This window comes from Lathamus discolor, chromosome 4 (genome assembly GCF_037157495.1).
Source record: "Lathamus discolor isolate bLatDis1 chromosome 4, bLatDis1.hap1, whole genome shotgun sequence".
In the NCBI taxonomy this organism is placed as follows: Eukaryota; Metazoa; Chordata; class Aves; order Psittaciformes; family Psittacidae; genus Lathamus; species Lathamus discolor.
Genome location: NC_088887.1, coordinates 76,381,283 through 76,407,053, shown reverse-complemented (window position 1 = coordinate 76,407,053; position 25,771 = coordinate 76,381,283). Strand labels below are relative to the sequence as shown.

Sequence of the window (25,771 nt, the reverse complement as noted above, 5' to 3'; positions counted from 1 at the left end):
ATTATTCTTCAGTCGTCTGCTGACAGCTGGATATTTACAAATATCCACCAAGGGCACATGTTAAGGCTTTGGTCAAGAAAAGAGAGGTCTGAAGCCAATGTTAATGTTCTCTCATAAAGTTCATATATATATATATATATATATATGCTTATATATTCTCATGTTGAAACGAGAGAAGTCCCTTTGTTCTGCATGTGATTGCAAATATGTCATAACCTTTTCCAGATCCGATTCATGAAACTTGTTAGCTAAAATACACACTTTAACACTAAAATCAGTGATGCTTCAAAGCATAAAACAAAAAAGTTAAATTCAGTGTCATGATAAATCCAAAATTGTTTCCTTCACAGTCCCTATGCTAAAGTTATAAAAAGAAAATAATCTGCAAACTAACCCCCCAAATCCCTCAACAACCAAACAAAAACTCATCCCATTTGGACTAAACTAGATTCTTCCTCATCTTGAAAGAGCTAGTTAAAACAGGTATGTTCCATTTCTTACCAAAAAGGGTAGAGGTTTCTCTGAATTGCCACTAGTGGAAGATGGGAGGATGTAGTAATTCATAGAGGTTTCCCATCATCATCTGTCTCTGTTGGCAAACTTCTATACAGTTTTGAGGTAAATGAGAAACCTACATTTTATTTTATTTATTTTATTTTATGTTATTTATTATTTTTTTAAAGTAGGAATACTTGCCTGTATTTCTTAATGTGCAAGAGTTTTTCCCCATCTCCTAATACTTAATTTTCATATGTTTATTGTGAGTGCTGCACATCTTGTACTAGGTGTTGAGGTGTGCAGAATTTCCCCTGCCATCTTAAAGCTGATGATTAAGATCCTGTCTGTGTTCTCTGGCTCCCATATTCTGGGTGGTTTTCTTCAGCAATGTTTTTCAATATTTAAAAGTAAGCATTCTGTTTAAGGCAGTGTTCTGCGGACTGATGAGAGGTTTGCTCCTACTTAAGCAGTGAACCACACATGACACTGGCTTTTTAATTATTTCTATATTTCAAATTAACCAAATCTTTTTATTTGCAAGTGGGACTCCCTGTTATGTTTTCCCCTTTTTTATTCATGAGATGACTAAAATGTAGTTTGCTTTAGCAAGAAGATTGTAAGCTGTCATTTGTCTTCAGTCTTCATGCATCAACAGTATAAGAACAGTAGAACAACTTCTATTAAAGGATTTCATATAATGTACAAACTTGCTGACAGAAGGACGTTGCCAAGTCCAGGAGCATAGATGATTCAAAAAAGGGAAATACTCATCTTCTCTGCTTCTTAGGAACTCGGTATACTGGGAAATGTTAATGTAATGCCATTCTTTTATTGCTTTACTCAGCAGTGAAATGGTTGATCTTTAGCGCAAGTTTTAATAACTTAAATGTCAATTTGTCACCCGTATTTAAATGGATGCATAGAATATATCACATTTGGACTATTTTCACAGTCTTGTGTTGAAATTGCTGCTGCAGATAAGAGATTTGTTTTAAAGTGAAAGCTGGGATGGACTAACGCTGCAAAGGGCTGAATGACCACCAGCAGCTTCAAGACGGACTAAGAACAATTTCCAGCTATAAAGGGTAAGGTGTGATACTTAAATTTGTGCATGGGGGAGGGATTCTTAACTCTGGCACTCAGAAGGCTGCTGTCTCGCTGCTCAGGTAACACTGAGCTTTGGCTGGTAGGCATGAGAGGGCTTTGTAAACCCACCCTTTGTCACTTTTGGCTAAGAAAACCAGCTTTAGAAGATGTCTTGAAGGTAGCTGAATTCTTCGAGTCTCTTGTCAGAAAAGCAGAAGTTTGTCGTTTGAAGCCAGACTAATTGTGTATGTTACTGCCAGCTCGCAAGCCTATTGCAGTTACTCATAACGCTACGAGTTATTTTAAGTCTCTTTCCTCGTGCTTTTTCCTGGCGTTACCGCTTATGCACCAACTCGAGCCGTCACCTCCCTGCCGGTTCTCCCGCCCCGCACCGCCCCGGGTGTGCCCGCCCCCGAGCCCGGCGGGGCGGCGTGGAGCCACCGCGACAGCGGCGGTGGGCAGCGCTTCGTCGCTGCCGTCCCCCGCCCCTTCTCGGCCCCGGGGCAGCCCTCCTCGTCCGCGGGGGCAGCTGGCGGGGGCTGGGCCGGGGGAGGGTCCCGGCGGGAGGTCAGCGGACGGCGGCGGCTCGGCGGCGGCTCTGTTGCGCTCCCTGAGGCGGCCGCCGGGCGATGGGGGGGAAGAGCCTCAGCATCGGCGTCCTCAGGCTCGGCATCGTGCTCCTGGGCGCCGCCGCTGCGGGGGGCGCGGTGCCGCCGCAGAGCTGCCAGGCCGTCCGGGAAGTTTTCCAGCTGCGGCAGCTCGGTCCCCTCCGGGACGCCCCGGAGTCCCCGCGGGCAGGTGAGGGACAACTTGCGCGGGGCGGAGGGCGCAGGGAGCGGCGGGGCAGGGGATGCCGCGGCGGCAGCTTGGCTCGCCCGAGGACGCGCTGCCCGGACGCGGGGCGGTGGCTCTGAACTTGGGACCGTCGGCCGTGGTTAGTGGGTGGCGGCGGGGAGCATCCGGGCGGAACTTCGGGGAGCGCCTGGCTCCTTACTCAGGAGAGAAAAGGCTGCTGTGGGGTGTGGGCTCTGCGAAACGTGGAGCACCCGACACCTGCCTAAACCTCCCCCCCGGTGCCCTGTTCCGTGCTGTGCAGCTTCGGCTGGGGCGGGGAGGGGGGCGGCATGTCACCCGGCTTTCAAATGTCCGCGGTCAGGCACAGATACTGCGTCGGTGCCCCAGTGCAAACCCTGAAGGAAGGGGAGAGCCGGTGGTATGCCCCTTGGGCTGATGGAGTTACTGTTGTGTGAAATGAGAGTGATTTACACCGCTGCAAGCGGTGGATCCGCACGTTTTCCCTGCTAGATGTCTGCCTGTCGTTCTAAGTGAATAAGTCCGGGAAAGTAATGTCTTAATGGCAGTTTGCGTACGTCTTCGCCTTTAAATCAACAATCAAACTTTATTTTTAAGCGGGTACCAAATGACGTTGAGCACGTGTGTAGTAAGATGCACCTTCTCAGATTTGGTGTGTGTTTCCAGCCTCTTGAGAACCTCAGTTGATTTCAGTGGTGCTGATCACAAAAGTAAAATGCTGATATTTTCATGGTCAGCCATATAGGGTTGGAAAATAATTTTTTTTTTTATTTACACATTTGTAAAGTGTGTGCATCTTTAGATGACGAGAGAATGTAAGTCAATGCTTTCCTGGCCGAAAATGTCTTCTCAATGCAACGGAAGCTGAATTACCATCCCCCCCATATTGAAATATCAGTAGTCTCTTTTTTAACATAATCTGTGTAGTTTCTAGTAACTCTGCAAGTTGAGCTAAGGCATACCGTGATTATTTCTAAAGGAATCACTACAAAATACAGCTTTTTAATGACTTTAGTTGTAAACATAACAGATAATAGTTGCTGTGTGCAGTTTACAAATCAAGTGCTGTATTTAGGTTACCAGTACATTTGACAGCATGCATTGTCTTCTTACATTGTGCTTAACTAAAGATTTTATTATTGTCTTCACTAAAAAGAAAATCAACACTTTAACTGGGAAGCCTGATTAGACAGGTACTGTGCAGATTAAGGTGCCTGGAAAGTGAAATCTGAGCCCTCTCACTGGTTTAAATCTTTTGAGCTGGTTGGTTGTGTCAATAACATTGGTATGAATGAAACGCCGTCAGTTTATCTGTGCTCTTCTCATTCTGTAGTCTGGCATAACTATTACACTTTCCCTGCCATTGTCATGTATTTTAATAGAATATGTTCACTTGTATACTGGGGTTAAGGAGGAAATCTGTTATCTCAAGGGAAAAGAACTGTGGTACCTCATGTATGTCTCTTCTGCCCTGCTCTTTGATTTCCTTTCTGCTGTAATATTTTTATACCACCACTCATTTTTTCTTTTGACTTTTCTGTATTTCCTGTTCCTGAAGCAAAAACCCGTTTTGAATTATAAGAGTAATAAAAGAATTCCTTTCTCAGCTGCTGCCCCTGAAAGGAGCGGTCAGTAGGAGGTGCAGTACACCCGCGTGGTCAGCAGCCTTTCTCTCTATGAAGGAATTGCATTGCTGTGGGCACCCTGGAAAAAACCAGCCCTCGAGGAAGGTGTCAGAGTTCTCACTCTGAGCAGCTTTGATGTCAGAGGTACACGAAACAAATAATTGCGAACAGTAGAATCTCTCCAGGATTGGAAATGACAAGAAAAATGGGGGTTAAATGAGTCTTTTAGGAGGTTTGGGTGTGATTAAAGGTATTATAGGCTGGAAACATAACATGAAGAGGAAAGAAACGCCACTTTTGCTACTGATCTTTTGAGGCAAGAAGTGAAAAGTATTTTAAAACCTTTTGTGATGACACTTAGAAACACATAGTGTGTTTGTAACACACACTTTCTGTAGGTGTCAAAGCTGCCTTTGTAAGGTTTAATTTGTTTGCTTAAATTTAGGCATCTGGAGCTATTTGAGTTTCCATAGACTCTCTGGAATATCCCCATGGGGCCAGCAGATGTGATACCTCTGGGAGACTTGCATCTTTCTGGAGAGGCAATGAGCAAGGGGTAGGATAACTTTGGCATCTCACATACTCCCTGTGGGTACCTGCACTGCATGGTCAGTGCAGCCAGTGGCATCTGGGAGCTGCTCAGCTAGTAAATGTTAGGTGTTGACTTCAGAGTGAGCTCTGTAGGTCCTTTGCCTAGTGTATTGTGTACACTTCTTTATTTAAATGATACCTTAGACCTAGCTAGTATAAGGACACCCTCCTTTAAATGTCTTAAGCTGAACCATACCTTTTATGTGGAGAAGGATCGCTAGCTGAAAAGGAGAGGGAATATTAGTTGATGAATGGATTTGTATACAGTCGAAGGCTACAGTCTCTACAGTCTCTACAGTCAGTAAAATTATAGGGAAGAAGCTGGCTTATATTTGCCTAATTTCCGTTGAATGTGTTAAATAAAAGACTAGCATTGACAAGTGTCTTTTTTCCTCTTCGTAGTGGTAATAAAAACTAAACAGCCTTAGATCAGTAAATCATGCAAATTGTAACTCACTTTCATTTGGGGACTGCCATGTGTCTGTACTTTGAATATATGTTAGCTGAAAATACTATACATTGTTTTATATAATTAGTTTTGCTGCTACTGCATGTAGTTAATATATCTGCTGTAGTTAATATATACTGCTGTCATATGGTAAAATGCCAGATATTTGCATGAAAGGGATCTTGAGATTTTGTTATCGTTCACATGGTGTAGGATAAATGATTATGAGTATAAAAGTATATGAGGATAAAAGATAAATGAGTATCTTTATCAAAACCAAGATTTGTATTGTGACGCCCCAGCAATGAAGAAACTTGACTAACTGTGTGTCTTTTGTAGCACTGATTTTTTATAGTATCCGTCACATGCTATATTGAAATATTTATCACTTTCATACTGATTTTAAATGTTAGTTGCAAAATTACTTGGTTGTGTGGTTTTTTTTTTTTTTTTTCTGACTGTGTCTGTGCAACAAGTTGGGACTGTACAGTAAAACCTCAATAACTGAAAATCCTAAAAGACCCTTTTTATTGTAAGGAGAATCAAAAAATAACCAAAACATGAATTAAATATAAAAAAGCCTCAAAGGTTTGCTTTAGGGTTTTTTTGTTTTTTTTTTTTAATATATTTGTGGATCTATATGAATTGGATTGTTAAAAAAAATTGTCTGCAAAACACTTCTTTATATATATATATATATTTGTTTCCTATGCTCAATTTCTGGTATTGTAACCTAAGCAACTTCTTCCTTGAAGAATTCCACTTTTTTACCCCGTATATGCTAGTAAAACTAGAACTTTTAGCTGATTTCATCAGCTCATATTTCAGACAGATTAGATGGGAGCTTTCAACTCTCCTTCTTTTGGTTGCAAATAAGGTTTCTGCTCTGGTTTCCTTCTCTCAGAATACTTAGAACAGCAGAATAGGGTGGACAGTAAACCAGTGACTTTTGCCCTCCTGACAAAGGGCTTCCAGTAGGCACATCAGTGAACGAGGCGTCTGGCTTCTGTTTGCACCAGAAGGCTGAATTCCATGTCTTATTGAAAACTATTGCATTTGCTGGAACTGTAGAATCAAACAATTGCAGATTAAGTGGAAAAAAGTGCTGGAGATAGTTTTCTAGTTCTCTGCAGGTTGGTTTTTTTTTTTTTGTTCGTTTTTTTTTTTTTTTTTTCAGGAATCAGTCTAGGCTTCTTTTCAGCAAATTTTGGGATGCCATGGATGTGGTTGTGAGAACAAGCATAAAAGAATGAAAACTCTGATTAGTATAAGTTTTATTGTGAGACTTTTTTATAAAGGATTGCTATGTGTAAAATTGAGGAAGAATAACTGTGCTTGAAGGATGAGATAATCTAGAAACTAAGTTGGTGTGTGATACGTTTTTGTTAATCCAAGTTAAAATATTCTTTTTAATTCATCTTAAAGTAACAGTAGAAGTCAGTTTAAAATCCAGAGCAGATTACTTTGATACAACTCTGAGATCATGCTTGAATCTTAATACGGGTTTCCACTACAATTTACATTCAGGTAATTTGGATTTTGGTTCTACCTGAAGTCAAATCAATAATTTATATATTTTTTTTCTTCCTTTTTTTTTTTTTTTTTTTTTTTTTGGTGTGTGCAGGGGCACTTCTTATTACTCTACTTACTCACTGATCTCCTTAAAAGGACTTAAGCAGAGGCAAAAGTGCTCTGTCGTATCAGTTACTGATACTCATTAGATCACATCTGTTTTTGCAAGGACTTTTGCTTATAACATAATTTCTTGTGTGTGTGAATGTACACCCTTGCTTCCTGAATGTAAGCAGTATTTCACCACTGGATCCACAGAATGATCACTGTGAAATAATTCTTAAATCATTTTGAGATTAAAACCAACAAAAAATGGGCTCAGCTATATAGCAAGTTCCCCACCTCAATCTCCCATATTCCAATACCTCTAGGAAGTCAGCAGTGCTCAATAGTCTTAGGATTTGATCTGACTGGGATGACTTGAAAGGCGGTGTCCATACTGCTAAATAGAGGACACGGGACCAGCTCCTGTTTCTCGTGCTGAGTGGAACAGAAGGGCTACATTGCTTAATCACAGCAATGAATCATAAAATGGTTTGGGTTGGAAGGGACATTAAGATCACCTTGCTCAAAGCCCTGTCCAGCCTGGCTGGTATCCTGTAGAAGGGACAGACTGCCCTCACTCGATGGGTTTTGCCCACACGTTTTCTCTGGATCCAAAACAATGCTCTTGTAATGCCAAAGCATTATGGATTTTTAGGGTTCCCTTACCCCACAATTCAAGCAATATTAAAAATAGGAAGGCTTTTCACAGGCAGCGAATGTAGTGTAACTTGAACACGTTTTGTGCCATGAGCTGTAGCATGGCTGTATGGAGGGATGCCTGTACCTTGTTGGGGGGTTGTCTGCTAGTAGAAGGATGATCTTAGAGGATGTTAGGAAGGAGCCAGATCTGTACGACAGAGTTGCCTATGGTGTCCTTTGATAGCAATGTGTAGAATGCACCATCTCTAGAAGTGCATGTGAGAAATATTGGTGCTTTCTGAAGAGAGCTGCAGAAAGAGGCAAGGTGATAGTTCAAAAGCATGGACAGTTAGGGATGGGTGCTTGAGGCTGATCCCCACCTCTCTTAGCAATGCTGAAGTACTTCACAGCAATCATAATGATGGCGATTAATGCTAAGTCTGGAGTGGTGCTTATAACAAAAATGATCAGATATTAAAGGGTAAGCATGAGAAGAACTCAACATCTGATACAGGTTGCAAATCTGTTTTGCAATAAACTGCTCATTTGAATAACCTGCCTGTTTCTTCAGGTCCTATGGCATTTTAGTGCTGGCTTTTAAAAGACTGTTTATTGTGACAATCCTAGGTCTGTTTTGGGATATTTCAGTCTCTTGATTTGATCTTACAGAAGTATTTGTCTAAGTAGACAGGCAGAAATTTACCACACATCTGGTATTTTCTCTTCCTGGCAATAAATGGCCTCATCCTGTCAGCACTTGTTTATGTCAAGGTACTGAAAACACGGATTTGTATGGCTGAGACCATGAATGAAAGTTTGAAATCAGTTCCAGGTCTTCTGGAAATAGGTAAACCCGTACCTCAGAATAATTACATTTTATTCTTGCTGAACTGTCTTTTCTCCACCCATTTAGACTGTTTTCAGTTGTAAAAACCTTTCCTATACTGTAACTGTTTATGTTAACATATAGTTGTTACAGGCTTAGTTCACTTCTTGTTGTCATGTGATCTTGTTTAAAGATAGGTTGCAGCATAGGGCCTTCAGAATTTGGTACTGAAAAGAGCCAGTATTCCTTATTGGAGCAGAAAATATTTTCTTACTGTACTTAAAATAATTAGTTATTGACAAAACAGTTCTTGTGGAAGATAGGAAGATTTTTACATGTGAAAACACAGAAAATAAGTGTTTGGGTTTTTTTTTTTGTTTTAACATTGGCTGTACTGAAATGAAATGACCTGTTTCACTTGCTGGTTTACATGCCTTATTCTGAAACATTATCCGCAAGCTGTTGCTTGTTGTGTAGCTTTATAAAGAAACAACTAACTACAAAACCACTCTGGATTTTGAGCAACCTTTCAGTTTTAGCCAGTTCGATTCTTTTGCATGCTTAATGAGCTGAAACAGAAGTAGGTCACTAGAATGTATTTTATATGTACATGATTACTCTTAAAGTATAAAACAAAGGTCACTAAAATATATTTTATATGTACATGATTATTCTTAAAGTATAAAACAAAGTTCCCTAATGGTTGGGAACAATATCCATATTAAAAATATTCTGCTTAAAAAAAACCAACAAACAACCAACAATAAAATCACGGGAATAAAGAATATTGAAGAGTCAGCTGAAACCATAAACAAATATTAATTATTATTTTAGGGTTTTGCTAAAAGTCTAAATGTCATTTTGAAGCTATACTAACACCCATGATAAGCCTAGATAAAATTTCATATTTGCTACTGCTTTACAAGAGGCAAACTGCAGAAGGTTTGAAAGCTAGGGCCTAACATTTGTTTAAAATACTAAGCACAGTTTGGGTAATAAAGCTGATCTTTAGGTTATTTAATTTTGATACAAAAGAAGTATTATGCATGTCTGTGCCTATATACATAGGGAACTGCATGTGAGCAGATGCTGAGTATATTATTTGTTAATAACTAAAATGTAGTTGAAAGGTCGTACTTAACTGGTAAAATGACATGACGGTTTTGTGCAAGATCCGCTTTTCTGAACCTCATATGAAAAAGATCATTGCTCCTTAGAAATGAAGCTGCTCTTCGCTTACGAAAGAGACATATGTCAAGTCAGTAGAAGAATGAGGAATAGTACTCACAAGTTCTAATTTTTGCTTGATTTGACAGCTCAGCTACACACTTCTGATCATGAAATTATGGTTTATTATACAACAATGCCATTGATTAAAATGATGCTGTATGCAAAGCAATGTTAATCGTGTTTGAGGGAACTTGATCACACTTTGCCAAGTTTTATTTTTAGTTCCAAGCAGAAGGAGGTCATTTACATGTAGTTACTATCTGCTGAGGTTTGGAGGGTAAGGTAGATCATCTTACATACATAGTAGTGAGGTGTTTTTTCACTGTTTTTAAATACTTTGTAAACAAAATGAAACAAAACCCTCCTCAAACCCACTACAGCTATATGCTTCATTGGGAAGAGTTGTACCTTTTCTCCTAATATTTGGGCTCATATACAAGCTGTGTTGAAGTCTGAAGATTGAGTAGTTGTATTGAGGGGATTTCCATAATCTGGAAAATTGGATAATATCTTTCTAATAAGTCACTTAACAGAAAACTGTAAGGGTATAGTGATGTAGGAGAAGAAAAATATATCTAGTTGGGAGTTTTCCTTTTTTAACCTTCTTGAAATTGTTTTTATTTATTAAATGATTTGGTATCCAGACTGTGTAATAATAGTTTATTGAAGATCTTAGTTCTCATCCACTGTACTATTGTCTGGAGTAGTATGAAGTGTAAAGGTGTCACACTACGCTTAAGGAAGAGGTTTGATTGTGATGATGTGGTTCAGAGCATCTGCATTAAGATTGGGGTGGGGAGTGGAAAACAAAGATGTTATAGTGAGTGTACCAACCAGCCAGGATATAAGCACTGGTGAGTAATTCTGTAAGCAATTAGGAGAAATTTCATGATCGAAAGCCCTTTTGTCCTAATGGGAAATTTCAACTTCACAGACACAATAGCAACTTCACAGACATAATATCATCAAAATGGGAGTATCATACTGCTGTCATGAGCAGGTCTTGGAAATTTTTGAAGTTTGTAGGAGTTAATTTCTTATCACAAGTACTCAGTGAGACAAGGAAAGGCTGCATCCTAGACTAGTTGTGAAAAGCGTAGTGGAGTGCATCAGTCTTCACTGTGATATTGTATAGTTCTGTTTTCTTTGTAATCATGTTTTCTGCTTATGAAGAAGGAAGTCCTAATGTAGGCAATGCTTAGTAAAATTAATCTAGATTAATTTATCTTCCTCTTTGTCATTTATTTCTGGTTCAGACTGCTGCTCTGTTTTTTGCTCAGATTTGTTGGGCTGTTATAATTGTACTTAAAATTTTCTGAGGTTAAGAAGAAAATAGGGGTAGTTAGTAATGTTAAACTTTAAAAGTACGAAATAAAGAAATAAGAAAATTACTGAGAATTGTGCTAGCAAATATTTGTATTTTTAATAAATATATAATTATCTTAAATATTTATGAGAGAGAGGAACATGAGATGGTTAGATTGGGGTTCTGAGGCTGCTTTGTGAACTTGGAAGCAACAGAAGCATGTCTAACATCTGGTAAAAGAAACCAAAGCTATCATGAGGAATCTTGGCGCTAATGGTAATCTGAAGGAGCACATTGCAGAAAGAGTAGAGAGACCGCTTCAGAATAATATAAGAGCAGTAGATTATCTTCTGGGTATTTAGAAATGAAATAATTTGGTGTTCTTGTCTCCATGAAACTGATGCAGCTTTAAGGGGAAACTAAGCTTAGTGTTGTTCTGAATTAGCTTCTGTGTTGGTCTCTTAAGTAGCAGCTTTGAGGGAAAACTAAGCTCAGTGTTGTTCTGAGTTAGCTTCTGTGTTGGTCTCTTAAGTAGGTGCTGAGCATTTTTCTTAACAAAGACAGGCCTTGGGCAAGGTGAGACATGAATTTAACACCTATTATATAGTAAGATTTCTAATAGCCCTGGAGGTTTCAGGAACATAGCAGTTCATAATTTAATTCAGATATTAGTCTGATTAGGTGAATTGATAAAATGGTGAATTTGTGCCTAGCAGTTCAGCTTTTATTTCTTGAGACTATCTTATAGGTCAAAAATATTCTCTTGATAGGACATTTCAATTGTAGAGCCCCAGTTCAGCTGTACTTAAATTAATGGCTGTGTTAGTTACCGTATGTAAGTTTGAGCAGCAGTATTAATAATGGTATACCAGACACCTCAGAATTCATGCATGTGGGTTAAAACATATCTCTCTGTCTTAAATCTGTAGTATCACGGGTGACCTCTGTCCAGCCCTTCACTCTTTTTTTGTAAGTTATGCTGGCTAGAAACTTCTTTATGAAGATAAAAGACTTTTCCGGAACAACAGAAGTCGAGATTTAAGAAAATATAAGTACTGCAAAGAATTGTAAAATTGCTTGATTTGTGAGTGTGAGACCAATAGACAAACACTAATAGATCAGGTTATATGCCTAATACTTCCTTTATGAGCTCCCTGCTGATTTATTTGAAGGTTAATAAAGAGAAATCGTAGGCACAGATAATTAGAAATAATTAGAAAAAAAATCTATTTTTAAATAATCAAACGTAAATAAAACCTTTCCTTTCCAGAGAAGAGCCTAAAGAACGTATGCAGGGGAATAAAGAATACAGTAAATCTGAAATTGGTATGGTATTGAAATGTGTCCAAACAACTTAGTTCCTCTATTTACAGTGTCAGTTACATGACTAGATAGCTCCCTGCCTCTTTTTGACTGTAGTGATTTGATTTTTGTTACCAGCAGAAGATAATACTCAGTAACCAAATAGGAAAAATGACTGTTGTAATGCAATGCTGTGAATATTGCTATCAATATGAACATTTTTTCTCTTGACGTTTGTCAGGTCTGTTGCTTCAGGCATGCTGCAGACTATACCTTGGCTTGTCTTGTACCGTGATATTTGTGGTATGATAAACTCTTTGAGAGTTAAAAAAAACCCCCACCAAAACGGAGAGAACTGCATGTCATATCTGTGAATTGACCTCTCTGGTATGATGATTAAATACTGCTGTAGGTTTATTTATCATTCCTTTAATTTATTTGCAAGTGGGTGATATATTAGTCCAGTTTATTGCTTGCTGTTTTAACAGTGTGTTATTTTAAAGTTCTTATTTACTGTAGCTAATATTTAAGTTAATTAGTATTCAGTATAACAGCAAATCTATCTAATTACGAGCAAGAGGATTTAAAAGGATTAATAGAAACTTGGAGTGGTTTATTTCATTAAACAGTGTCAACTTAGACATGTTTTGCATTAGAATTACCTGCATTTGTTTCATGTGCATGCAACATAACTCCCCCCTGGAACAGGCAGTATTAACACAGCTTTAATCCTTACATTTCTGGATCTGAGTCATGCATCACTAATTTGTTCTTTTGACCCTTTGAGGGGCCTCACTCTGGAGAGCTGGTATGGACTGGGAGGTTGAAGTCAGTGGGGTCAAAGGATTGCTATCTGGCTTGGGAAGCAAGGGACATGCAGTGGAGGAGGGGGAGGTTGTGTATAGACAGTTACATGGATTCTGAGGTTGTAGACAACTGGTGAACTGTATTTTTAATACTCCTAATAAAAATCATCGTAAGATGCTTATTAATGTTGCTTTCAGGCAAGGAACTTTATTAAAGGCTGGCTCTGATGCTAAGCACTTTCTTGGGCATGCACAGCGTAAATACCAGAGTAGCTAATATATAGGTAATTCAATAGACCACCTTAATTTTGCAGCTTTATTTTAATTTCTCAGATAAATTGGAATGTCAGAGAATGGAATATTAAATTTTTCACATGGCAAGAGATTTGTAAAGGCAGCTAGCCAGGAGAAATTACTTAGTTTGTAAAGTGTGAAAGTGTACATACTGAAGAACATGGAAAATCTATTTTTAAATAAATGATGAAGATAAATGGCCTTCAAAACCACCAAGCTGTATGAAGCAAAAGATGTTATATCTATGTTATAACACTTATGAAATAAAATTTCTTAATATTCTCAGAAGTTCAATGATTTATGCTTGCATTAGAACAGAATTTTAGCTTTCGGTTGTGCTGGTGAAGGTGTTCAGCTTCCTGGACTGTGGCTTGTAGGTGTACTTAATTGTATTAAACTGCTACTGGAGACCACTTCAAAGAGATTTAGAGGGATATCACTTGCCTTAGTTCATTTTCACATCCTGAGGTTACATTCTTACATTTGCACGCTACCATGAAGGCAGTCTCAGATTTGTAAATCCTGTGTGGCAGTCAGATTTCTTAAAGTATCTGCTGCTTTTCATTTAACATAGTGATATTTACTGCTGTTTATGTCTGTGAAATGGATTTGTTTCAAGGCACACAGTTTTACAATGGGTAATAAACTGTTTTTGTGTGTATAGAGTCAGACTTTAGTGAGTATGGAATTATATCAGTTTCTGAGCAGCACTCCTCACTAAGTGAATTAGTTTTGCCTGAAAACTTCCATCATATGACCTAAAGCCTGAAGCAGAAAAGACCCTTCAAAAATTAAGAGAAATTCTGTAGTATTTAATACTGACGATTCAAATGTATTCTCCTTCCAAACTTGCTTTTGGATGGGGGGACCAGGAATTGTGAAGATAGAAACCACCAATGCCAGAAAGAAATGTTCAGCAAATCTGAGACTGTATTATCAGTAATTACCAAGGGAAATTTGTTTATTTGTCATGGGAGTCAAAATCCTTCTGTGGAGTATTGTACAAGTGTTCATCCATGTCTTGGGCAAATTCCTTTTTTTTTTTTTTTTTATGGTTCATGTAATTTGCCTATTTCATTCTAGTCTTGTGCTTTTCTAAATGTGATTTCTAAGGAATCTTCTGAATCTTTTCTAGTGTCTAAATATGACACAATGGGTTCCTGCTTCAGGACTGGGATTGCTCTATATAAACAATAGCACTTTTTTCCCACTATGTAGCTGAAGTGAAAATCCAGGGCCAGGAATCCCTTCCATAAATTTGCTTCAATGGATAAAGGGACATGAATTTGATATAATATATTTAAACATTTTACCATTCTTCCAGAATGCTCCTACTCAGCTTAATTTTTCTTTCTTAGCTTTCTGGTATATGTTATTTAAAACACCTAATTTACTTAAGATAACTAATGGAATATTTAGGGTCCAAAATGTGTAAGGCCTCCCTTCTCCCTAACTGTATTCATACTACCTTAGAAAGATTTATCAGAGAAAAACAGGGGAAAAAAAGATTTAAAAGGTTTAGCGAAAGGGAAATAAAAGGTTAAGTATTTTACCAACATTAGTTAGAAATATTCACAGCTGGAATAAGTTTACAGTGTCAGGGAAATTATCTTATATGTCATTAATTATCTGTAGTAAGTGTACTCTTCCGAGAGAATTTTAGTTAGTATCCCCTTCTGTTTCTTGTTTAACAAGACCAGATGTCTTTAAAGCTTTGGGTATTTCTTTTATGTGTCAATACCTATATAAAAAAAAACCCACGACACCCCCCCCCCCCCCAATTTTTGCTGTGTATTTGTGTATTGCATACTTGTGCTCCATAGTAATCAATGAAAGTATCTCTTTCTCTAGGGGCTGATCTCCAGGTTTGTGCTTCTAAAAATCCAACATGCTGTACCAGGAAGATGGAAGAAAGATACCAGGCTGCGGCAAAGCAAGATATAGAGCAAGTGCTTCAAACATCAAGTGCTGCATTAAAATTTTTAATATCTCGTAATGCAGCTGCTTTTCAAGGTAAGGCTTCCTGCTTTTTGTTTCCAAACTTGTTCATACTTTTCTTGATTTTCATTTTTGATTACTTTATGCATGTAATAGAAGTTATCTGTTAATTTTCAGTTTCTCCCTATGCTTTTATGTTTTCAAAGGAGGAGTATTAAATTATGCAGGTGATTAGAAACTGCTATTGGAATACATGACTTTAAAAAATGATAGTTGAGAAAAAGTAATAAATGTTTTTAGTAAGATGTTCTGATTTGAATTGTAAACCACTAACTTGGCATTCCTCTTGAATTTGCTTAATTTCAGTGATACTAAAATGCGAAATTATTGCCTGGAGTGCTTCAAAAGAGAGATTTTGTTATTCCAGTATTTCCACCAACCATGTTCATTATCTTGTTCTGATAGAAATACTTTTGTAGTTTGGTTTTGAGGTTCATTTTTGGGATCTACTTTTGTAAGTTTTTGAGTGTCTAAAAAATTTTCTGGGTTTCTGAAAGTAATTTTTAAAACATTGGAAGTTGCGTGACAGTCATTCCAATGCACATGTGGAAGCTATCTGATAAAATAATAGTTATTTGGGCTGGTGGAATTGCCTTTTAGCAATTACCCTGCATACTAATATTTTTTTTCTGAATTAATAAGGCATAAATTAATGCAGAAATTGGTTAGGAGCTGGGAAGATGTGAGAAATAGTGGCAATGTGAGATTATATTATATGAGTGATAGAGAGGGATGTAGAGTTCACATGTGTTGAAGACAAAGCCCTGCAGTTTTCTCATTTGTTTATTAATTTGTAATGCCCTTAATGACCACTTGATTGGACAGGATAGGATGGTTAACTTTGTGAAGGCTTAAGAAGTTGTCCTTCTGGTGACTCTCTTGTTTTTAACCTGTGAAGCTAAAATGATCAGCAGAACAAAACCAACTGCCTAGGGTCATAAAATGCACAGCAAAATTGACTCTGGGGTCCTAAAACCTTCCCGTTTTGAATTTAGGCTGTCTAAGGCTAAAAACAAGTTGCAGTTGCTCCCTACCCTGGGGGAGTATCACCATTTAGCCTGCCTAACACAGCTGTCAATGTGTGTCAGGATTATCATTGGTAAAATGTGGAAAGAAATTTTTTCCTCTTCTGCCCTCATTCTTCCTTTCAACTTCTGTAGATCTTTTTTTTTTTTTTTTTTTTTTTTTTTCTACCATAATAGTGTAATAGGTTGTATTGCTCTGCTGACCTAGGGCTGTAGACTCTGTAGAGCTCAGTAAGCAACAGTACTCCTCTTAAGTGAGGGTTGTACTCTTTGCCTTGGTGTTTTAACACCTCTTCCTTTCCTCCAGTCCTAGAAAAAACAACAAACCAAGAATGCACAAGAAAAACCTTAGATATTTAATAACATAGTTTTGCAATCCCAAGATTTCTCAGTCTTCACAAGAATGGGATTTAAGTAACATTTAAGTGAAGTAAAGTGAAGCTAAGATCCAGAAACTACATTTCTGTTGCTTTTAAGTCCTGAGGGGCTCCTTCAGCAGGGTGTTTCCAGTGCGTGCAGTGTATATCTGCCCCATAGGTGAGCTCTCCCTGACAGACAGGGATACACCCGTGCCTTTCTGTGCAGTAGAATAGCAGGTCTGTGCCATTTCACTATTTTTCCGCACAGAGTTCATAACCCTTTAAAAAGTGGCAATGTATGACACAGAACAAGTTAGCTGTCTGGTAGAGTAAGAAATATAGGGATAATAATGAGGTTGTAGAGTCTGAAAACAAATGGACTTTTCTTCATGCTGCTATATTTGGCAACTCTAGTACTGTACAACTGATTTAAAAATACGGAACTGTGAATCATTTATGAATGTGGCAACCTGTCATCAAAACAGTGGAGTTGCCAAGTGTGCCTCTGTAAGAAAGAGGTAATAAACTGCATTCTTCAGTATAGCATTTCCTGACACTTTTCCTACTGTGTAGGAAAACTCTAGTGCCTTCTTTGCAGAGTATATTGAATCAGGTTTTCCTGATGCAGTTTCATGTTTTCCTGTGAAATAATTACTGCATAAGAGATCGTGTCATGTCCACTTTATCCTAGACCAGAATTAGGTGAAATCAGACTGTTCACAGAATCACAGAATCCTCTGGAGCTCATATAGCCCAACCTCCCTGCCAAGGCGGGGCCACCTAGAGCAGGTTACACAGGAATGTATCCAGGTGGGTTTTGAATGTTTGAGGTCCCAGTACAATTACTACATTTAAATGTGATAAAGTTGTAGTCAGTAGCTAAAATAAATTGTATGAACTAGAAAACGTGTTGAATCACAGAATCACAGAATCCCAAGGGTTGGAAGGGACCTAAAAAGATCATCTAGTCCAACCCCCCCGCAAGAGCAGGGTAACCTACAGTACATCACACAGGAACTTGTCCAGGCGGGCCTTGAGTATCTCCAGTGTAGGAGACTCCACAACCCCCCTGGGCAACCTGTTCCAGTGCTCTGTCACTCTTACAGTAAAGAAGTTCTTCCTGATGTTAACGTGGAACTTCCTATGCTCCAGTTTACACCCATTGCCCCTTGTCCTATCACTGGATATCACTGAAAAAAGCCTTCTTAGCTGCTTTCTCTGGTAGAACAGTAAGCCAAAAGAAATAACGGAATAGCTGTTCATGCTTGTAAAACTAAATCTGCCCTGGCACTTACTCAGTCCTTTTTCATTTGTGAAGTTTTTTTCTGAAGAATGGTCTGAAGATCAGAAGCTTTCAGCAAGAGCTGCTGTATCTCACTTATGGATTCAAATGATACATTGCCCTCTAGATCATCTACAGTGTGAAGAGCAACATTGAAATTAGAACATTTTCTTCTTTCTCAGTTCCATAATCCTTTATGTTTTAAGTGTCATATAAATAAGCTAAAACCCCAATACCTGTGAATCGCAACTTATGTAAATTAAATGAAATCGCATGATTCTATTAAAAGTCAAAAGAGTTGGCAGGTTAAGAAACCTGATTGTCACTCTGTTGTTATGTTGAGGGATGAGTGTCTCAAAATGTCTCTGGCTCATGCATTATTAAATGCATAATAATGTGTTATTAAATGATTTTACCTGCTGGTTGGTCTAAGGAGCAAATCTGTTACACAGATCTTACTAACTTCAGAAATCATCTATTCAGATGCTATTTTGATTCCTTTATAATAAAAAAGCAGGATAAACAGTATGCTAGTATAACTTACAGTTGGATGAAGTATGTCTATACATATGTTGTACATAAAACGCAGCATTAAGGAGGTGTTCTAAGTGCAGAAATCTATAGGTACTTAGATTAATATTTGAAATTTTATTATTAATCCTGAGATTTATTTCTGTATTGCAGGCAAGTATTTTATCATTCTGAAGGGATTTACCTCCATTGTATCTCACTCTTATCTTTTAGATACTCACTTGCATACACACCTGCTGTGTTGAAGGCATTCCTGGGGCCATATATATAGGGATTTAATGGGCTTCTTTAAATAGTTTTGACCACATCGGTCTTTTCTGAAGTTGTACTTTTTTAGCATGAACTTGTGCTCACAGATTCTTGTCTCAGTCTATTTTCCATCACTTAATTATTTCCCCTAGTTGCAGTAATACCTGAATTACAATTAAGCTGATGTAGGTACACTGTTCAGACTCATATCCTCAGTGAATAGTAAGACTTTTTCATAATCTTACTTATTTTACTGCCCAGCTAACTACTGCTACTGTTTTGGTTTATGTCTGTGTAGCACAGTGATCAGTGTAGATATGCTAACTTAGAATTTGAATAGTTTATGTAGTGCTCATACAAATAAAAGAAAAACAACGGTGAAGTACAAATTTAAAACATTATTCTCTTGGGAGCAGTGGCTATAGAAAGTTTGCATTTTCACAAAACTGTGGATGTCTGCTTCCTGCTTAATCTGAGAATTTTGGGAAGCTGATAGCTGGCAAAATGTAGGAGCTTGAAAGAAGATAGTATAAAGTTGGTTTTGAATGAATGTTTACAGTTGTTTCAAAGATAGTGTTTTCTGTAGCCGTTTAGATTCCCAAGATTTCCAGGTACACATGGAAAAGTTTTCACTTAGTATTTTTTATTTTGCCTGTTAAGAATTTGAAAAAAGACCAAACCCAACCCAGTTGTGTTCAGTTTTGGGTAGTTTACTTGAAGAGAGATGTGGGCAATTTGTTAAAACTAGAGAAAAACATGCTCTGAAATCTAAACATGTAACTTTAAAAAATGGGTCACCCTAGATCTTCTAAAAAGAAAAAAGAAGTGACAGCTACATTGAAGAAAGTTGTTATCTGTACTCTGTCATGTACTATATAAAAAACAATGCTTTCATACTGTCAAATAAACATTAAAGTACATTATTGCAAAATTTTAACAAACCAAGTACTGAATTTTCCTGTAAATAACTACACCTGTACTTGAAAAGGTAGGTGATGTGTAATAGGGAATAAAACAGGGAAATCTGCCCAAAAAAGCCCTCTACAGTAAAACCTGGGAAGAGAATTTTGTTCCTGTGGAGAAAAAATCTGAAGTTATTGCTAGACAGCTAAGGGCTTGTCAAATGTCACTAGAAACCTATGGTTAGACTGAGCCCAGTGTTACCGTTGACTGTAATGACAGCTTGAACACTTAGTTAAATTTCAAATACTTTGATACCTGCACTGAGGTGTCTGAACCTGTGCCCCAATGTGTATATTATACACACCAAATTAACAGCCTTCAAAAGTTCTCTTCTCTCTGAAACCTTACAGTCACCCTGTCTAACATAGCTCAAGGGCATGAGTAATGTCTGGGAACAGAAGCAGGTTACTGAGCAATCAGTTAATATTTGAGTTTCCAGCCTGTCAGCTACTTGGAGGTGATTGCTTTTATCCTAAAGTGAATGAAAGCTGTCTTACTGCTCAGAACAAATTGCTTTCCTCCTATCAGTGAGGTGGAAATGTGCAAGTGATTCTGTGAGTAAATCTGCAAGTAATGTGAAATCTATTGTTCTCCCCGTTGCTTATCATGTGGCAACTTGTTTACGTGCGAAATAATAATCTACTTTTCTTTCTGCTGTTCTTCTGGAATGAAGCAGAAAGGTGTGTCTGTGTCAGGTAATGAAGTAGGTGGCATAATCATTTTAACAATGGTAGCGAAACAATCTTTTACTGATATTGAACAAGTCGTCAGCAGGTGTAGGTAACTGTACTTTGAGCCTTAAAAGAGCAATTGATACAAGTAGTGTCAATTTTTAATAAATCTGCAAATCTCTGCTTACATTAAGGGCTTGAACTTAGGTCTGTGTGAACTAGAGGAGTGCTGAGACAGAAATCTGCTGATCCTGCAGTTCTAGAAGAGACCGTTTTATATTCGCTATTTAAGTACATTTAAAATGCTTATGCGTAGCTGGTCATAATATGGAAAGCTGCAGATTTACTGTAGATCAGCTGCAGAGCTGTTCAGCACATGCACAGTAGCTGTTTATGTAGAATTTTTTGATAGTATCTAAGAATACAGCAGATTGCTGAGGAGAGTTGGCTGTTTTCCGGTTTATTTATTCTGCAGTGGATAACTTTTAGACTTCCCTGTTGCAGCTGTTCTGGTCTGTATTACTACTTAATATTCACTGCGGGAGAAGCAAAGTGAAAAATTAGCTCTCTAGTTCAGTGGTTAGGGTACTCATCTGCCACAGAGGAAGGTTGCATGCTACTGCTCCACTGAGTATTTTTAATTGCTTATATAATCCATGAATTTAGACTACTCTGGCATAGTTGAACAGCTGTTTCTCAAGGCATGTATGAACTTTCGGCTAGGTGTACTCCCAGTTGTCTGTATCCCATCAGTTCTGTTTTTCAGTGGATTTTCCATAGTCACCAGGACTTAAGAAAGAAGGAATTAGGTGCTGAATGGGAACCAATTAACTAACTTACCTTGAAGAATGAAGAGAGTTGCATCTAAAACTCTAGTGGGTGTTCCTCTCCACTAACCACCATTGTGATAGCTGTGGGCTGGCTGCTTATTTTGAATGGGATAAACTTTAGCAAAGTATAGCATAGATATTCTTCATGATCAGGCTTCTTATATGGCTGAGAATTTTTTTGGGGTATAGCATGTCTTTGTTCTGTGCTTGTCTAAAATGCATTATGTATGCATGAATATATTTATTTAGTGTTAGATCTCTAAAAGTAATTAAATATTTGAAGTATTCCTTGTTCTTTAAGTTGTACTACAAGATCTTTGTTCATTTGTAAAATGGGATAATGTAGTTATAGTTTGCAAGGTTTGTAGATGTACAGAATGGGACTAGAAATTTTAAGTTCTGTCATGGCTTTGCATTGTGCTCCCATCAAGTCATAGCAATTTTAAACTTTTAAGTAGTTAAACAACTTAAGTAGTTTGTAAGCTCATTTTCTTGTTTTTGCCTAACACAGTTTTAACTTCATGTTATTTTAAACACATTGCTGGTGATGTGAAATACCTGATTATCATCAATAAGTATTTAGTTTTGTCACTCCTGATATGTTACTTAAAAGCTGTGAGCAAGGATCCTGTAAGCAAAGTAAGGTCTAGTTCAACCGTATTAAAATTCTGTGTACATTTTAATTTGCCTTCTGCTGTGTGACTGTGTTACACTAAAGCTGTTACGTGGCTTAGTGGTCCCCACAGACAATTTCCATTTCTCATTCTGATTTTATTGTAAATGATTGTCAGTATAATACAGGAAACTGGAAATTCAATTTTGATCAGTCCCATGAGGGACTTGATTCCTCATGACATATTCTGGTTGTTTTAAAAATAAATTCACATAGCCATTTAATTTAAGCATTTCTTTCAGCGCAGAGGATTAAAATCTGTAACTTCTTTTATGCAAGGGCATCTCTTTTATTATGTTATTAGGTAGAAGCTGATATTTAAGGAAATTTTGTAGCAGTTACCCCCTTGGGAAAGATTTAGTTCTTCATTTAGTATTTCAATTTTGTATGTAATGGTCTCTTAAGCTGGCTTTTTTCCTTACTTTTAGATGTGGTGATCATAAACCTGCTGTTTTCTTTTAAAGATAATGTTTTCTTGAGTATTTATTATAATTTAAGATTTAAAGATAGCCCTTCCTGCACTCACTGCACTTAGTCCTTACTGTGAAACAGATAAGTGACCCCTTTGCTTTAAAGAATTTTCCTTCCTCTCTCTGTGCTGTGTTACTGTGAGACAATATAGCGAAGAACGTGGAAAATGAAATAGTGCAAAGTTAGAAGGGGAGAAATGAAGGTAACTGTGGGGAGAAAAGAAGGTAACTGTGTAAGAACAAAAAAGGTTAGTGACACACTGCAGCATGACCCTCCCAGAGGGGAAGGTGTTAACTGCAGAAGCCCACATCTAGTGTCTACCTGTGAGGTATGGGCATTTAGTTCCATAATGGTCAAAGGAAATAAGATCAAATAAATCTATTTTAAATGCAGTTAATTAAGTTCAATTGCTACACCCATAGTAACAGTTTTTACTTACATGAACTGTGTGTATACTTTAAAAGTAGACACCATTACAGAGTAGTCACTGGAGCCTGAGGGGGGAAAGGTAAAACAACTGCAATTCAAATTGCTGTTCTTCTGGAATGTCACAGTTTTTGAATTAGATTCAGAACAGACAAGGTAGTAGAGTAAAAAAAAAAAGATAAAAATCATGATCTCAGGTTCATTCTTGCTTCTAACTTCAGATTTGCTTCCCTGTCTGAAATAGTGCTTTGATACTCAGCTTCCCTCCCTGCAGTTGCTATGGTGCCTAATACAACCCGAACAGGAGCATACTGTAAAGCAGACTTGGGAAGATGCACCGAGGCTCAAGCTTTTTGCATGTCTTCTTAAAACTCAGGTCCTCTTATGAAGCCAATCAAGAGCACTTATGCTAGGTGACAGAAATGATTAAAAATATCCATGTCAATTAAAGATCTTTTAGAAAGTATATGAGCATCATCTTAAGTCTGTGTACTGATCAAGGCAATCAGCTGGGGGACAGACTTTATAAAAACCCAAATAAACAAACCAGAAATGTATAAATCTAAAAAAACCCAAACTTTAAAGGAGTAATGAGAGAAGTGTAGAATTAGGGCATTAGGAAGAAAGAATAGAGAAAAGGGGAAATAGGGGTGGTCTTTTTAATTTCTTCTTTTCCGTAGAACTTGACACCCTAAGTTCCCCTCCTGCACAGTTTACAGCCATAACCAATAGTCCTTTCTTGAGGAGATTGTGACCTAAATATGTATTAAGTATCAGAAAGGGAGGGGGAAGTCAAAGTCAGTATTAAGAATTCAGTGTATCCAGTTAATCAGCTGGTTGTTGTAGAGAATTCAGAAAGTTTCTTTTCTGCTCTTCAAACACTAGTACCTATGTAACCTGAAGAAAAGAAATCTGATTGTGTTTTAGAGGCTATGATTCTCTCCTCTGCACCACCTAGCTTTAGATATCAGTGAAGCACATTGTGACTAGAAGCTGTAAGGAGTAGTTCGCTAACTTGGTCCATTTACATCCAAGTATCTTCTGTACCACTGAAAGAAGGCCAACTGTGGCATCTTCTCACTGTGTATGTTGCGAATTCAGAACAAGTGATATTTGTTTGATTTATCGTTTGAAAATGTAAAATCTCATGCAGTGTCAGAACAGCATTGCAACATTTTCCTGAAAATTCTTAAGACCAGGAAAAGTCTATTGGATGTTCTAACGAAATAAAGCAAAGGAAACATTCTAAATGAACCATGTCAATTTTAATTTGAAGTATAAGTAGTTCCTCAAAAAAAGCTGCTAACCTGCTTCTGCTCTCATAATAATATGGGAAAAAAGTAGAAGTGGTTATTCTGACTCCGGAGTCTAGAGCCTGTACAAATCCTGGGAAAAATTGTGTGTTGCTCCGCAGTGCTGCAACTTAGATTTTCCATTACCTTGAACTTTAGAAGTCTTCACTGTCTATCTAATAGGGTGATGCCTGTGTTAGTGACATTCTTTTGCTGTCACTTTGTATCCACTTTCACAGAGTAAATACTCTGTTATCTGAAGACATCAGCATATGAACCCAGTCAGTGTCAGCTATTAAATAAATCTATACGTAAATGCATCTTCTAAGCAGGGTGATCTCTGGCTGTGAGGAGGTACCCATGTTGGTTGGTGTACATATGCATTATCCATGCCTAAGCAGGATCTAGGCCAGTGCTTTCACGGTAGGCTAACCACGTCCATGTGTGTGGCATTGAGCTGTATCATTTGTTGCCCTTATGCTCTGTAACATGAGGTTATTTTCATAGGTTTTCTTATTTTTCTTGAGGGTATCTGAAATAGTAATGGTAACCTATCAGAGTAGTGTTTTTAGAGCATGGCATCAAATGTATGTGTTGCATGCCCTTGGGTGTGGTGTTGGAGCAAATGGTGGTGCTTGAGTGGCAAAGGCTGCTGGAGTAGTGATAATGAACTGTATAGACTGGAGGGACTCAGGCTCATCTATGCTGCTATTTAGTCCCAGGTCCCTGGAGTGAAGTGGGGTTTTGCTTCAGTGGGCACAAGTTGGCTCACATCAATCTTGGAAGCAAGATGACATTTACACAATATAGATGATCAGGGAAGATGGGAATGAGCCATAGAACTGACTTGCTCGGACTTGTATACACAGCTATACCCTGATCAGTCTTCCAGGTAACTTTTGGCAGTCTATCAACAAAGGTATTTAGTAGACAAGATAAACAAAATAAAATCCTTGTATGACTGAATAACTAGGAGAAAGGGAGAAGAGCGAATTAACAAAAAGGTACAGGAAGAAATTAATTCTTACAGTGAAGGAAGGTCACCAAAGTGTTCTTCCAAGAGTGTGTGCTGTTCAACATAGAGCTGTTCAACCTGGAAGAAGAATGAAAACTCACAAGCTATACAGGGTGATATAGAAGAAAGACAAATACAGAAAGTTGTAGAAAGGCTTTGTGAGACTGGCTAAACAGGAATTAAAATGGCAAACAAAAACCAGTAAAGTTAGATGCCAAATGGTGTATATGGGGAAAATAAGTCCTGTTTCTTGTAAGAAGTGAGAGTCTCTGAGTTGACCGGTAGTAAGATCTTATGATTGCAATAGGTAATTCTGTGAAAAATGCAGCTTGATAGCAGTTAAAAAAGTAAATATCAGATTAGAAACTGTTAGAAAAGGAATAGATATCAAAGGTGGAACCATTGTGTGTTGTTACATAAATGTAAATTCTGCATTTTTAATACCGTGTGCAGTAGACAACTGACACAGGCTTTGAAGCTCCCTAACTTCTAAACAGAAAATCCCTTCATATCATTTGGCAGATCAGTTATAGGTGTCATTTATCCTTTCTTGGAAAGAATCAGAGATTTGATGACTTCTCAGAAGTGCTTCAATCTGTAATTTGTTCTGGGATTTTATTTTTATAGCTTATCAGTAGCTACAGTATTCTAGGTACTAAAGAAGTGTCTGAAGCCATAACAACAGCCAGTGCCTGGGAGCTCAGCCAGGGAGACTCAGATGAGAAATAAGCCATAAATTTTAATAGTCAAGGTGATTAGCCACTGGAACAGGCTATTTGTGGGGATGATAGACTATCAGCTCCATCTCAGATTCTTCAGTTCAGCTTTTAAAGATCAGCTCTGAAGATGTGCTACTGCCCTATTTTATAAAGAAGCATTTTGCAGGCCCAAGGTGTGTTACAGCG

General features: G+C 37.9%; 1 protein-coding gene across 1 annotated transcript in view; it reads left to right on the top strand.

Moving 5' to 3' along the window:
• The first annotated feature begins 2,213 nt into the window (after positions 1–2,213).
• GPC5 (glypican 5) overlaps positions 2,214–25,771 on the top strand; it is a 654,600-nt gene continuing 631,042 nt past the window's right edge. Inside the window, exons 1-2 of the mRNA XM_065678069.1 lie at positions 2,214–2,382; positions 14,933–15,094. Coding sequence (XP_065534141.1) covers positions 2,214–2,382; positions 14,933–15,094 — 331 coding nt within the window. The remainder of the gene's footprint in view (positions 2,383–14,932; positions 15,095–25,771) is intronic.